Source organism: Miniopterus schreibersii (assembly GCF_964146895.1).
Source record: "Miniopterus schreibersii genome assembly, chromosome: 15".
Lineage (NCBI taxonomy): Eukaryota > Metazoa > Chordata > Mammalia > Chiroptera > Miniopteridae > Miniopterus > Miniopterus schreibersii.
This window is the reverse complement of record NC_138115.1, coordinates 42,796,155-42,811,691: the sequence shown is the minus strand read 5'-3', so window position 1 is coordinate 42,811,691 and position 15,537 is coordinate 42,796,155. Positions and strand designations below refer to the sequence as shown.

At 41.5% G+C, this 15,537-nt stretch overlaps 1 protein-coding gene across 5 annotated transcripts in view; it reads right to left on the bottom strand.

Moving 5' to 3' along the window:
* The window catches only part of CNOT10 (CCR4-NOT transcription complex subunit 10), a 75,369-nt gene that overhangs the window by 38,391 nt on the left and 21,441 nt on the right, over positions 1-15,537 (bottom strand). For 2 of the 5 annotated variants that reach the window (XM_081159940.1, XM_081159942.1), the window contains exon 1: positions 146-428. The exons of 1 other annotated variant lie outside the window; for it this stretch is intronic. In XM_081159940.1, the coding sequence (XP_081016066.1) occupies positions 146-167 (22 nt within the window). In that variant the 5' untranslated portion in view covers positions 168-428. Of the gene's footprint in view, positions 1-145; positions 452-15,537 lie in introns of those variants that run through there. 2 more of the 5 variants (XM_081159941.1, XM_081159939.1) reach the window with 2 other exon arrangements.

Genomic DNA, 15,537 nt, shown 5'->3' with positions numbered 1-15,537 from the left:
CGCGGGAGGCCAATGCAAGCCCAAACCGAAGCCGTCCTGGGGCGCGACCCCCCGGTCCCCAGGCGGGGCCCCGCCGCCTCGGCGCGCAAGGTCTGCACCCCCCGCGCGTCCCGCCGTCCGAGCGCGCAGGGCGCGGGCGCCTCACCTGCAGGCTTGTCTGCAGCCATCTTCCCGCCTCGGCCGGGGTTCTTCCCTGCAGGTGGCGCGGCCTCCACTCCAGCTGCGGGGCTGCCTGCAGTCCTGGAACTCTGAGGACGCCTCTGTGCCCACCCAGGCTCCGGCCCCCGAGTTCCGGCCTGGAGAGCCGGGCAGACCGCGGGCTGAGGAAGTGACGAAGCCTACTTCGCGTCGTCTAGCAACAGCAGCGGCATCTCCGCCCCGGCGGCGACACTGCATCCTGCCATGTACGGCCTCCGCCCCGCGGAGTCCCGGTAACGCTACTTCCGGGGGCGTTGGCCGGCGTGGGAACCGCGGCAGGCCCCGCCTCACGCTGGCGTGCCCACCGCCGCGGCGCCTGTGCGCATGCGCGCGCCCGGCGCCGGGGCGGGGCAGCCGGGCGGGGCCTGCGCGCGACCGCCTCTTGCTTCTGCTGGTGGAAGTGCTCGCTCCCGCCCCTCGTTTTGCATCAAGTCGCCGTGGCCGCGCCTGACTTTCTGTGCTAAGCATTGAGCCCTGCGCTTGGCCTTACGTTCTCATTGATTGCCCACGACTCTAAGAAAGCACTGCTGTGGTTCCCGTTTAAACAAAACATTTTATTTTAGAATGGTTTTAGACTTACAGAACAGTTGCAAAGATGATACAAAGAATTCCTGTATACTCCTCACCTAGTTTGCCCTGTTGTGGACTTCTTAATTATTAAGTTACTATGGTACATCCGTCACATCCAAGAGATCACCTTGATTGGTACATTATTGTTGACTAAGTTCAACACTTTTTTTTTTGACTTGGCCATTTTCCCATCAAGTTGTCTTTCTGTTGCAGGAATGGGATACCACATTAGTTCGTCATGTCTTCTTAGTACATTCTTTTTTTTCTTTTAATTTGTCTCAATTTTTAAATTGAGGTGTAACTGGCATACATTATATATTAGTTTCAGGTATACAACATAGTGATTTGATATTTTAATTTATTGCAAAATGATCATCACATTAAGTCCAGTTAACATCTGTCACTATACATAGTTGCAAATAATTTTCTTGTGATCAGAAAATTTTTTCTTGATATGAGAACTTTAAAGATTTTCTCTCTCAGCAACTTTCAAATATGCAGTAATTATTAACTATAGTCATCATGTTGTACATTACCTCCCCATGACTTATTTTATAACTGGAAGTTTGTACCTTTTGACCCCCTTCATCCATTTTGCTCCCTCGCTCCCACCCCCACTTCTGGCAACCACTAATCTGTTCTCTGTATCTATGAGCTCTTTTTATTTTTTAAAGGTTTCACATATAAGTGAGATCATATAGTATTTGTCTTTCTCAGTTTGACATATTTCACTTAGCATAATACTCTCAAGGTCCATCCACGTTGTCGCAAAGGCATCATCTTTGCCAGCCACTCCCCCCCCCCCACTTTCCTGCTTTGGATACAGTCAGGCAAGGGCACGATGCTCAGAGCTGTGGCAGTTACCTTGGGCCCACCAAGGGAAGACAAAAAGAATCCCAGGGATGTCAAACTGCATCCTGACATTGTTGAGTCACTGATCCAACAACGGAACAGCCTACCTGCAGATTTCTCATCAGTGAGATAATTAATGCCTATATTATTTGAGACTTCAGGACCGTTGGCAGTACAGTATCTCTTCACATGGAGTGCCACTGTTGTCTCAAGAAGGGTCATTCTGTAGGCTTTAATTCTGGCACTTTCTAGATCTTACCAGAAGATGTCACAAATGGTAGGTTTTCAGATCAAGGTTGCACATACAGAGGGAAGGACAGATAACCCACAACAGCCATCTGATAGTGATTCTGAAATGCTATGGATTGTGAGAACCCTGCCAATTTCAGAGATGAAAAGTTGTGTTTTAGAATCAGTGAAATATGGTGAATCTTTCCTAGAAGACTCTCACCAAAATTTCCCTTTAGTTCTCATTGGTGGAATTGGTTGCCTGCCAACCACCACTGGGCGGTTACTGGCAAAAAGAAAGATTCCAGTGCATGCCTTGGCTTCATCATGATGCATCCACAAACCAATTCCATCAGGGTATCAGGATTTTATTGACCACGAGGAATGGGGAATGGCTGCTGACAGGACAACCTCTTATTACTCTGCCTCAATTTATTTATCTCTTCTCGACAGACATTAATTTCCAGTTTTCATTTTACAAACATGGCTGCAGAGCTCACTCTTGAACATGCGCACAGGTAAAATAGTTTCTCTAGAATAACAGCGTACCCATATTTTTTTTTGGGGGGGGGAATTTTATTGTAAAACTTTCCAAATATACTCAAAAGTAGAAAGTATAACAAACTCCAAGTGTTCATCCCCTAGCTCCATTTTACCATATACTTGTTTCATCTACTCTTCCTTGTTATGTTTGTGTTTTTTTTTTCTGGAGTGTTTTAAAGACATCATGTAATTCACCTCTAAACACTTCAGCATGCAACTCAGAAAGAAAAAGCCAAATATTTTCATGCATAACCACAGTGCCATTATCACATGCAACAAAATTCAAAATATTTCTTTAATATTCAATTACCAAGCCATACTCAAATTTCCTCTATTGTACGAATTCTTTTGTAACTTGTTTAGAATGTGGATCAAACAAGGTCATTTTGATTGTTACGTCTCTTGTGTTTCTTATGTCTTTTAAGTCTTACATTTCTCTTAATCTAGAACAGCCCCGTCCCCTTTTATTATTTCTTTCATTGACTTGCTGATGAAAAAGGTCCAATATAAGATCCCTCCTTTGGGATCTGGTATGTTGTTTCCTTGCGGACTGCATCCTTTATGCTCAACATTTCCTGTGGACTACAGGTCAGTTCTAAAGGCTCGATTATGTTATTATTCAGAAATTATTTCCTGAGAATCCTTCCTAGGTGGTGCTCTCTTCCTAGGTGTACTTTTTGCACCCACATCAGAAGGTACATAATGTTGGTTGTCTCACTTTTTGTGACATTAGGATTGATCCTTGGGTTCAGATAGTGACAGCCTTATTTTTATACATTTCCTATCAGCCTTTCTCCTAGTGGCTTTAGAAGCATTAATGACTGCTGCCTGAATCAGTTATTTCATTAATAATTGAAATGACTTTCTAATTTGGACACTTGTGCATTTGTTAACTAGATTTGGGGTTGAGTGCCTTCTTAAATTTTATACCGACTCACCTTTACCCTACTCCCAGCCCTAGGCATAATTCTTCTGTACTGAAAATCTTTCCCTTTTCCACCGGGATATTCGGTTACACTTAAATTCAGTTTATATCAGAAAGTTTAGTTCTTTCCCTATAATTACCAATTTTCAGAGGAGTAAGTTTGATGTTCCAGCAATCTGTGGGACTATTTCCTTTCTAAAAAATTATTCCAAACTCATGGTTTTGTATATATTCAATATGTTTTCATCAACTGCAGTTCTTCATCTTTTTGAAATTAAAATTATTCCATGTGTGTTTGTGGGAGCACACAGCCCCAATGATCATGTTATTATAATCCTGCCATGCTGTTAATCCCCTAATTTGGCTGTTGCTGTTGTGTGTTTTAAGTATATTCTCATGTTCACCAGCTTCTTTGCTCATCTTTGCTTCTTGTTAAAAAATAGCAATATCGAGATATAATCCATATACCATAGAATTCACCCATTTAAAGCATAGTTTGGTGAGTTTTAGTATATTCACAAAGTTGTGCAACCATCACCACTAATTCCAGAACATTTTCATCACACCTCAAAGAAACCCTGTGCCCATTAACAGCCATTTCCCATTCCTCCTAACCCCAGCCCCTGGCAATCACTAATCTGCTTTCTGTCTCAAATTGACCACTTGAGGATTTGCTTTTTCTGGACATCGCCTTTAAAGAGAATCATCATACAATGTGTACCTCTTGTGACTGGCTTTTTTCACTTAGCATAATATTTTCAAGGTTCATCCATGTTATAGCACGTATCACAGATATTATTTCAGATTGTTCATTGCAAGTACATAGTAATATAATTCATTTTTTATACTGATCTTGTATCCCGCAACCTTGATGAACTGGTTTATTAGTTCTAATAGTTTTTCAGTTAATAATTCCTTAGGATTATGGGCCCTCTTTAGGTAAATTAAACAGGGTTTCTCTCTTACAGTGATTTTTCTTTCCAGAACCTGATGTTTCTCATTCCAGTCCAGACTCCTTTGGGAAATCCCAGTTTATTGGGCAAGTCTGTACCTGTAAATCCAATTGCAAATTGTTTCAAGTTCTTTTTGTGTTTAGGATTTCTGGGCCATTGCAAATTAAGAGGTGAGGTTAAGCAACTGTTTTAAGTGTTCCTGCATTATCAATGATAGTTAAGAAGTGCTTTGAATCTATTCCAACAGAGAGGAGGCTGATCTGCCCCAGGCAAATGGGAATTCCCTAGGTGCCTCATTTTCTCACCCACTGCCTGTCAGCTGTATTGATGAATGTTATAGTTGGCTCCAATTGGAGGGAAGTCAAGCCCAGTTGCCCCATTGGGTCAATCAAACAGGTTTTACATACCTAGGGGAACCAGAAGGAAATGAGCAGAGTCAAAAACCAGCACATTGATCAGCAGCATTTTTTTGGATAGAGTAAAACCCTAGCTTCAGAACTGAAAAAAATCTCACCATAGATGTGTGTGTGCTAGTGGTGGGGGTGAGTTGCAGATGGAAACATATATAGGTAAAACTGGGTCACGTTAGGCCTTCAGGAAGCTCAGCTGTTCCTCTTAGGCCCAGCCCTGTGCGTGTATATATAAGCCTGGACATGTGCTGTGCCAGTGACCCTCATGAAATCTGGGGTTAAACAATATATAATGGTACTAACGGGCACATTCAAGTACCCTCAGCATGAACAGTCTTCATTTGTCACCCTCCCCGACCCCAGGTAAATGGTCCAAAATGTTCTTGAATTCAGAGCTGGAAACCTAGAACAAGGCTCAGTGCCCCAGAGTCTCTGGATCATCCAACAGAGATCCTTAGACCAGATGAACCGCTTAGTTACAGGCATCTAGGGTCAAAATCTAGAATCATCTTTCACCATCCATACTTAGGAAATGCCTCTCATGACCTCTGCCTGTTTCCACAGCCACTGCTACCACCTGTCCCAAGACCTCATCATACTAAGCCTCAGAATTGGCCTCAGAAATGCCCTTCACGGTCCCTGCTTCTATACAATTCTCACACATGTGGCTCACACTATGGACAGTGCTGGTTTAGGCCTTTGTGACTTTGCTTGTATTACATACACCTCTAACTTGAAAACAAATTTACGACAGGCCACTAGGTGGCACCTTATCACAAATTATACAACACTGAGGGTGGGTCATGTTAAGACAGCTTTCTTTGTTTGAGAATGTCTGATCCGACCAGGAAAATGACAATCTCACGTGTCTCTTCCTTAGTCCAGCCGGTGTAGTCTTAGACCTTTGCTAATTGGGAGTATGCCGTCCCCCTTTGCCCTTTCATTTATCAATAAGCCGGAAGGAAGAACAGTAGGACCACAAATCCTCTCCCTTAGGCCACCCAAGAAGGTCCTGGCCACGCTATTTATAACAGTAATGCAAATGGAAATAAGTCAAGGTGTCTTCTCCTGTGGCTTTGATTGTTCTGGCTCCTTGATACTGTTGAACTTCCTGTGGTGACTGTAGCCACAAGGTCAGACCCAGCTGACCTTGCTCAACTGCTGCAAATGCTGGGATATCCAACCCAACTCTTCTTTCATCTTGTCCCAATGCATTTTCAAACCCACAAGGCTTGCTATCTGGTCTCCTCCCATGGTCATGGCATTTGGCTTTATTTCATGTCCTTATTATTCTTGATTCAAAGCATTTTTTATTTTATTTTTGCAGTATTTGTCAAAGCCTCTGTACTCTACAGGCCATTCTGTGACGTTTGTTGCCCCTGGCAGAGTATTATGAGAGCAGAGTATTATAAGATTATAAGATGCAGGGGATTTTTTTTTTTTTAACCTCAGCCGAGGATATTTTTTCCCCCCATTGCTTTTCAGAGTGGAAAGGGGCGGGGGGGAGAGAGAAACATCGACGTGAGAGAGATACATTGATTGGTTGCCTCCTGCACCCTGACCAAGGCTGGGATAGAACCTGGGACCCTTCAGCCTGAGGGCTGACGCTCTAACCACTGAGCAAACCGGCTAGGGCAGACGCAGGGGATTTTAAAGTAGGGAAAGCAGAGGGTGGGGTGACAGTCAGGTTAGTTAGTAAGACACAGCAGCCCTGCTAACTCATGTGGGAATCCCCTGCTGGTTTGCATTCCGTTTAACTCTCTTGAGGAAAAACAGACCGTGGGAAGCTAGCAAGGTGTGAAGAGATGCTTAGTGTTAACCTACTTTGGGTTTGTGGAATTAAAAACAGTTCTTTCTTTCCCATTTGGCCACTACATTTCTCCTAACAATAAGTTTTAGTGGCCATGCTTAGGGGTAGATGAAACGGCTGTGATCTGAAGAGGGAGGGCTTATCAGTGTCCTCTATATGAAATGGCTGAACAAAAAACACAAACAAAAAATCAGTTCTTCCCTTCTGATCACAAACCTCAGGTTTATCTGCAGATGGCAATTTGTACACGCAAAGCAAAAATGACATAACATGTAATTTGTGGGCACTGGTACTCTGATGCTATGTGAATACCTTATGCCTCACCAAGCTGTCACTCACCAGTTCTAGCATCCTTTCATGATTTTCTCAATCCTCTGTGGTGTAAAATGACTTCCTACTCAGACTAGAAGCTGTTTAAATATATTATTGTCTTACCCCTAAGTTAATACCGATTCCTCTACAAGAAGTTTTTTTTTTTTTTTAAAAGAAGCCCTGATACTCTGAATATACATTTTCTGATCACAAGAGAGGCATTCAGGCTGAGGAAAAGTTTGACACCAAGAATTAAAAAACAGCAGGGTGCATTCTTTCTGTTCTCTTGTTTTCAACTGTAAGCTCTGTGTCTAGACATAGAAATAAACACACAATTGTTCAGGGTAATTATATCTATTGTTTATGGGGCTGATAAGTCTGGTGGGGGAGGAGAGACTAATGAAGAGGTTAACACTATTTCTTCCTTCCCACTCAGGCACAGAATGAGAGTACAGCTTTGGAAACACAAAATAATGCTTTCGATGTCTTTATTAAACCCATCATTTGATTGCCTTTTATTGTAGCCCTGATGATGGTGGGTGCAGATTGATGGTGAAGCTAGTGGCTCAGGAGATATTCTGGAAATAAAATGCCACAGAAGGAAGCATTTGGGGCTCCACTGACGGGGCAGGGCTCTCAGCATCACCGCTTCCTGGCTATTTATGACCTTAACTTCAGCTTTCCAAGCCTGTTTCCTCATCTGAAAAATGGGGTAATAATAAGATCCAACTAATTGTTTAGCATGTTAAATGAGATAACACATGTGAAGCGCTTGATATGGGGTTGGCACCTAGTAAGAACTCTGTAATGTTTGTTATTATTATCACCGAGCAGTCTTAACTGGGCTGGGGTATGTGCGTTGACAATGTTTTTATTTATTTTTAAAATAATGCTTTATTTTTTCAATCATAGTTGACACACAATATTATATGAGTTTCAGGTATACAACCCAGTGATTAGACATTTGTATAACTTACAAAGTGATCACCCCGATAAATTTAGTACCTGAAACCATACACAGTTACTACAATATTATTGACTATATTCCCTATGCTGTACTTTACATCCCCATGACTGTTCTGTAACTACCAATTTGTACTTCCTAATCCCTTTTCCACCCATCCCCCAAGCCCCCTCCCATCTAGCAACTGTCAAAATGCTTTCTGTGAGTCTGTTTCTATTCTGCTTGTTCATTTATTTTGTTTTTTAGATTCCACATATAAGTGAAATCATATGGCATTTGTCTTTCTTTGTCTGAATTATTTCACTCAGTTCAATACCCTTTAGGTTAGGTCTATCCATGTTGTTGCAGATGGCAATATTTTTTTATTTTTTTTTTTATGGCTGTGACATTTCATTGTATATACCCACTCATCCATTGATGGCCACTCAGGTTGCTTTCATATCTTGACTATTGTAAATAATGTTGCAATGAACATAGAAATGCATGTCTTTTTGATTTAATGTTTTGGGTTTCTTCAGATAAATATCCAGCAGTGGAACTGCTGGGCCCTTCTTTGTCCTTGTTATAGCCTTTGTTTTAAAGTCTATTTTGTCTGGTATAAGTATTGCTACTCCAGCTTTTTTTGCTTCCATTTTCATGAAAAAGATCTTTTTCTATCCCTTTACTTTTAGTCTGTGTGTCTTTTGATCTGAAGCGAGTCTCTTGTAGAGCATATGTAAGGCTCTTGTTTTGTTATCCATTCTTACTAAAGGTAGGTGGTGTTGGTAGATATACAATAGATCTGGGTTAATCTGGACCAACAAGGAGAAATCCTAAGTGGCCTTGATAATAATGACCTTTTTTTTAATATGTCTTTATTGATTTCAGAGAGAGGAAGGGAGAGGGAGAGAGAGAGACAGAAACATCAGTGATGAGAGAGAGTCATTGATCGGCTGCCTCCTGCAAACCCTCTACTGGGGTTCGAGCCCAAAACCTCGGCATGTGCCCTGAATGAGAATCGAACCGTGGTCATCTGGATCATAGGTCGATGCTCAACCACTGTGCCATGCCAGCCAGGCATGACCAATTTTTTTTTATAACCCTTACTAAGTGCAAAGCACTGTTTAAATACTTTACAGCATGAATCCAGCATGACCTCATCAAAAGCCCAGGATGTAGGTTATATTATGATCTCTGTTTTGCAGATCAGATGTCTCAGGGGCAAAGGGGTCACAACTAATAAGAGGTGGAGCCCATTCAAATTTAGGCAAGTTCATGCTCTTCATCAGCAGGCTGTTAATATCCAGAAACACAGCATCACTAAAGAGTTAGATCATCATAGATGGTCATCAGGCACTTGGCTTCTGGAGACAGGAACTCGCTACAGGGGTTTGGCACCTTGGGAATTCACTCCTGCTTTGTGGAGCTTGTTTAAACTGGAGCCTCTGTGCCAATACAACACATCATTCTCTCTGTGAAGACTGTATGCACAGGGTGGGAAAGGCTCCTGGTGCTTTTTAAAAATTAAAAGCTTTAAAAATCCACAGCTCCGAGATATATTCTCACGGATGGAAACAAGCTCACCTCAATTTGATAAATCTGGCAGCCGTAGGCAGTGGCTGCTCAGCTCTTCTGGCCTATGCTTCCTCCTCGTGACCCAATTTTTCTTCCAGAAGTTGCTGCAAAAACCTGCTATGAGAAAGTGTAACCTGACGATACCTATCCTGTTCAGATAGCCAGATTTTTTTTTTTTAAAGCCAAATCCTATAAAATTCTAAACAAGAATTCTTGCTTCAAAATTCTTCCTACATTCTGCTAAGGATTTAAGGGAAGACCCTAATTTCAACTTAGAGTAATTATTTTAAGAGCATACATTCTTGATTAAGGCTGCCTGCTTTGGAATCCATCTCCACCACTAATTGGCTGTGTTATTTTGTACAAGTTGCATGATCTCTCTGGGCTTGATTCCCCCATCTAATAAAATCAGGGTAGTAATACTACTTAATTCATGGGATCATAGTGAGGAGTAAATGAAATAATACTTTAAAACAGAACAGTGCCTGGAATGTGGTTAATAATAAATGTTCTTTACTTTTTGTAATCCTGTATTCTCAATTTGCTGTGAGTAAATCATGTTTTAGTGTATTTTAATTACACCCAAGAGGCCATTTAGTAAGATAAAGTTTTTGGCATGCAAATAAATCACCTCTTAATCGACCTGTTTAATTTTAAGAAACAGTCGTTTGTTTCACAATGCTTTTGAGGGAAGTATGACAGTTCCCCTCACTAGGTGGCGCCAGAGTGGGCTCCGGGAGAGTGAAACAAGGGGCCAAAAAGAGCATCCCACCCAGGTTCAGCTCACCAGCTGCCAGATAGCATCATAGGTGTGGTTAATTTGGCCTGCAAGGAATTCACAGAATGTTTTAAAATTTACTTGCCAGCATTAAAAAAATCAGGAGATTTCATATATCCTATCCAGATATCCTATCCAGCCTGTGGATAAATCAATCAGAAGATCTGTTAACCTCAGGCCAGCAGTGGTGCCTCCTGTAGACTGGGCTGGTGTCCTCCAGTCCAACAATGCCCTCAACTCCCCCCAGACCACCTGGGTCTCTCATTTGTTCCTCCCTGGCTTCTCTAGGCATTTGAGTTTGTGACCACTATTTCATCTAGTCCTTCCCTTTTCAGATGTGGAGGCTGAGGTCCTACAGAGAAGTTGGGAGCTGGACTTGCACTCTTTTTTTTTTTTTTTAATATGTCTTGATTGATTTCAGAGAGAGGAAAGGAGAGGGAGAGACAGAGATAGAAACCTCAATGATGAGAGTCACTGATCGGCTAGCCCACAACCCGGGCATGTGCCCTGACCGGGAATCGAACCCTGATCGCCTGGATCCTAGGTTGACGCTCAACTGCTGAGCCACACCCGGCTGGGCTGGACTTGCACTCTTAACACTCAGGCTACAGCTCCTTTTTACACCTAGTGTTCTTTCTTTTATATTTGGTTGTTTTCAGAGAAGGTATGAAGTAAAAAAGCAAGAAAGAGACATAATGGGAGAACTGAAAGTTGGGGGCTTTGAGGTGTACCATTTAGGTGACTAAAATGAGATGTGGGAAAAAGTGGAAGTCAGAAGGATTCCTTTCTTTTCTTTGTGGAAAATAACTTATTTTGAGGGGAGGTGGGAGAAGTGATATAGGTTAAGTGCAAAAGATGCAAACAATATGGAAAATACAAAGAAGAGGGTAAATGTGATTGCGGGGGGGGGGCAGTGGAAGAGAGTACAGGAGGGATAAATGGTGATGAAAAAAAATTAAATTTAATTTAAAAAAAGAGGGTAAAGATTTCCCAGAACTCCACTTTCATTTACAACTTCCATTATCATTTTGGTGTCTATGCTTCCAGCCCTCTTTGTGTAGTTATAGATACACTTAATATAGGCACTGTATGGGCTAAGGAATACCTGAGAGTGTGGGGCTTTGGGATTCCACATAATCTTCATCAGCTTCTCTCCAACTAATTCTTCAATTTGGCCAATTGAGAGTTTTTTCAATTATATTAAAGTGCTCAAGCAAATGCAATGGCAAGCCTCTTTGCTCACCTCACCCCGTTCCAATCAGATTGTTATTCAGCCCACCTCCATAGAAATTCTGGAGCTGCCAGCGTGCATGTTTAAAGTTTTCCTAACTGAGAACATACAAGCTGTTCTGTAAATGGAGTTTTCCAGTAATAGTATTCCTGGAATATCTGTCCCCAGTTTATAAATGCAGACTTAAAAAAAATCTCACCTTCAAGAACATCCTTAGCATCCTCAAGACAAGCTAGTAGGTCTCTTAAATAGATTTTGATCCATCTGATTAATGACTGGAAAGATGGGGACCAGCTAATTGGAACCCAGAGTGCACATTTCAAAGTCTGTATGATTGCTCATGGTAGGCATTATGGGAACAATTAGTTTCTCAATGATCGTATTAGTCAACTTTTGCTGCAATAATGTTACATAGCAAATAACCTCCAAATGGCAGTGATTTATAACAACAAACATTTATTTTTCCATCACTGGCCTGTGCACTGCTTGTGGGTTGGCCAGGCTTACCTCGGCCTTAGATTTTGGTCTGCTCCTTTTGTTTCTCCTTCCAGGAGCCAGGCTAAATGGGTAATGGCTGCCAGGGGCATTCTCTCCTCATGGCAAATGGCAGAAATTCAGGAGGTCAAGCCAAATTTCACAAATTTATATAAAACCTGTGGTCAGACATGACCTATGTGTGTTATGTCTACCCACATTCTATAGAGCAAGTCCAAAGTGAGTGAGGTAGAGAAATGTACTCTATCCATAGCAAAACATGGCAAGGGCGGGGAAGGAAGAAAGAATTGTGAACAAAAAATACTGTCTACCACTGGGACCAAATAAGATGCAGGATAAAATGAAATTTAGACTGAAACCTACTGCTGAGCCTTATAAATGCAATTTAAACCCACACTGCTTAAGAGCCAAAGCAGCTTCATTACTAGTAGGTCCCTTAATCAAAGACCTTTTGTCATCAAAGATCCTTGATGGAGCTTCCTCTCTGATTGTACTCCCTCTGCCTTTATATTTAAAATGCTTATTCTCTTATATATATGCTTTCTATGTTCTTTAGGGTTATGGAGGCCTCTTTTGGGTCTTTAAAAAATATTAAACTGGCCTGTCAATTTTTGAGTGTTGAGAGAACTAGATTCTCCTTTCCCTTTCCCTGCCAAAGTCACACCAATCAGCAAACATAAATTTCCCTGTGAATAAACGCAAAGTACTACTGCCAGGCAACAAATAAGAAGGTGCTATTTTTATGTTTTTTGGGAGGTATAGCTTCTTGCTCCACTGTTTCCATGGAGAATCTCAATTGTCAAGATTAATCAGATGCTGGAAAATTGAAAGTTATGCAAAGAGCCTAGCTTAGTAAGCAATTATCCACGCTGAGAAAACTAGGAGAAATATTTAGATGAGACCTCTTACCACAAATCATGCATTATCTCCTGGCATCCACTGGCTGAAGTTAACCCTTTCCTGTGCGTCAACTGCTTTTCTAAAGTTATTGCAATACTATTTCATTAAAATCACAAATTACGTGTATACCATTTCCAGTGTCAGTCAGTTACCACTGGATATTTAGAATGCATTTGAACAGCATCAGAATACCGTAAGCAGTCGGTAAGGGGTGGTTGTAAACAAAGTTGTCTCTATTTTGTTAGCATGATAATGTGCCAATTTTTAAAGTTCTCCCCAATGAATTAATAAGAGAGAATATCCGAGACAATTCAGAAAAAGTAAAGGAAATGGAGGGAGGGTGGAATTCCGAGAGTAGTCCTATGAGAAAACGAGGAAGGAAGAGTGTGGCCCTGGTGAAAGAACAGGCAGCTGAGTGGAAGAGAATAGGTGGGTAGGAAAAAGAAGACATAAAAATAACTGGGGAAAAGAAGACAGACCAATGACCAACAAGCACGCGGGAAGATGCTAAACGCCACTGGCCATCAGGGAAATCAAAACGTGATGAGATAACCATTCCACACCCACTAAGAGGTCTGTCTTAAAGAGGATCATAATGGCACCAAATGCATATCCCTCCAAAGGCACAGGCAACAGAAGAAAAAAATAGATAAATGGGACTTCATTTCAATTTAAAGCTTTCATGCATCAAAAGACACTGTTAGCGAAGTGAAAAGGCACCCCATGGAATGGGAGAAAATATTTGCAGATCATATCTGATGAGAGAATAATACCCAGAATATATAAAGAACCCCTACAAGTCAACAATGTAAAAACAACCAGCCAGATTAAAACATGGTCAAAGGACGCAAATAGACATTTCTGTAAAAAAGATACACAAGTGGCCAATAAGCACGTAAAAAGATGCTCAATATCACTAATCATTAGGGATAGGTAAATGACAGTGACACACCACTTTACACCCACTGTGTGTCAATCAAAAAATCAGAAAATAGCAAGTGGAGAGGATGTGGAGAAATTGGGACCCTCGTGCACTGCTGGTGAGACTGTAAAATGGTAAAGCTGTTATGGAAAACAGTATGGTGGTTCCTCAAAAAAATCAATCACAGAATTAGCACATGAACCAGTAATTCCTCTTCTGTATATATCCAAAAGAATTGAAAACATGTATTTGAAAAAATATTTGTACACCCATGCTCATAGCAGCATTATTCACAATAGCCAAAAGGTGAAAAAAACCCAATGTCCATCAGTGGATGAACAGATAAACAAAATATATCATATACACACCATGAACTATTATTCAGCTTTAAAAAGGAAGGAAATGCTGATACGTGCTACAGAATGGATGGACCTTGAGGACATTATATTAAGCGAAACAAACCAGACACAAAAGAACCTGAATATAATTTTTAAAACCCTAAATGCTGCTGCTGTGCTATTGCAGTCTTCACCGTAATCATGGGTTTTTGTTTTTGCTTTTTCCCCCTTCTACAGGAAGGAAAAGCTGCAGACTTTTCCCTCTTATTAGAGTTAAGTGATGGTTGGAAGGTGAGGTCAGTTAATTATCTGAACTGTTTTAAAATTGGGGAGAGTTATGTTTACAGGGGCAGAAATTTTAATATTCCTACTAGAAATATGCAGGAACTGATTTTTTTAAAAAGGGACTCCATGATGTGTGTGTAAAGGTTACTGTCCCTGAGGCAGGAAAAGCAGTAGTGGTCTACCACCAGCCCAGGCAGCTGGTTATGAACCATCAGTGCTTTTGGGAGGAAGTTGCATGAATTGAACCTCCAGCTCAGGCAGCCCTCCTCACTGCGGGGGAGCTGCAGGAAAGGGAATCTACACCCACGTCGGGGTCCTTCTTACTGGAGTCAGTGAGGGTCAATCACTGATAGCAGGCAACACAAAACATGTTGATCATTCAGGAAGAATGAACCTGTGTGGACAACACCTAGCACAACAGTCCAGGGCAGAAAGTGAAAACTTGGATGTTCAGAAGGATCTGGTGATAAGACAAAGGAAAGAGTCAGCATTTGACTAAGGTGGGACCAGAAGGAACCAGCCACAGAACCTTTTCTATAACACTCCTGCTGCATATGATGGACCAGATTCTGCTCTAAAAAACAAACAAACAAACAAACATACGTACATAAGGTTGTCTCAAAATATACGCACCCTCGGCTCATTGGAGCAATTTTATAGATGTCCAGAGGGACAAATGCCTTTCCCAGACAATTATTTCCTAGTAATTAATCCACCTGCTGGTTAAGGGTGTTTTGGTGGTAACAGTGAGTGAGTTGTTGGCACCACTCTCTGAGGATCAGTTTAACCAACTTGTTTTCCTAAAATTGAGCTGTGGTTCAGTGAGGGGATGGGAGTTTTGAAGGGCAAGGAGAAGGCAGGGCAAGAGGAGGCCAGGAAACGAGGCGGATGGGAAGTTCAGAGAGGGAGGTGTGAGAATAGGACCAGGAAGGCAGTTAGGGAGAAAAGGCAAGTTGGGCAATGGAAAGGGAGCAGCAAAAGAAAAAAAGTGTATCCACAAGATTTTTGTTTAGGTGGATGTGCCTTATAACCCTCACACAGCAAGAATATCATTCGAACCTTGACTTTGTGTCCACCCTGTTAGATTTACCATGTGCCCAGAGTTGTATCAATACTATAGAAAATGGATTTTTATCTTCTATTTAGACAAATATTTCAACCCATAAATGTATTGTTTTTCCTTATGATACCAAAAAACTGAAACAAAAATCTCATTTGACTTAATCTGCCTCCCCCCCCAAAGGAAATAAATGTGGTTTCAGAAAAACC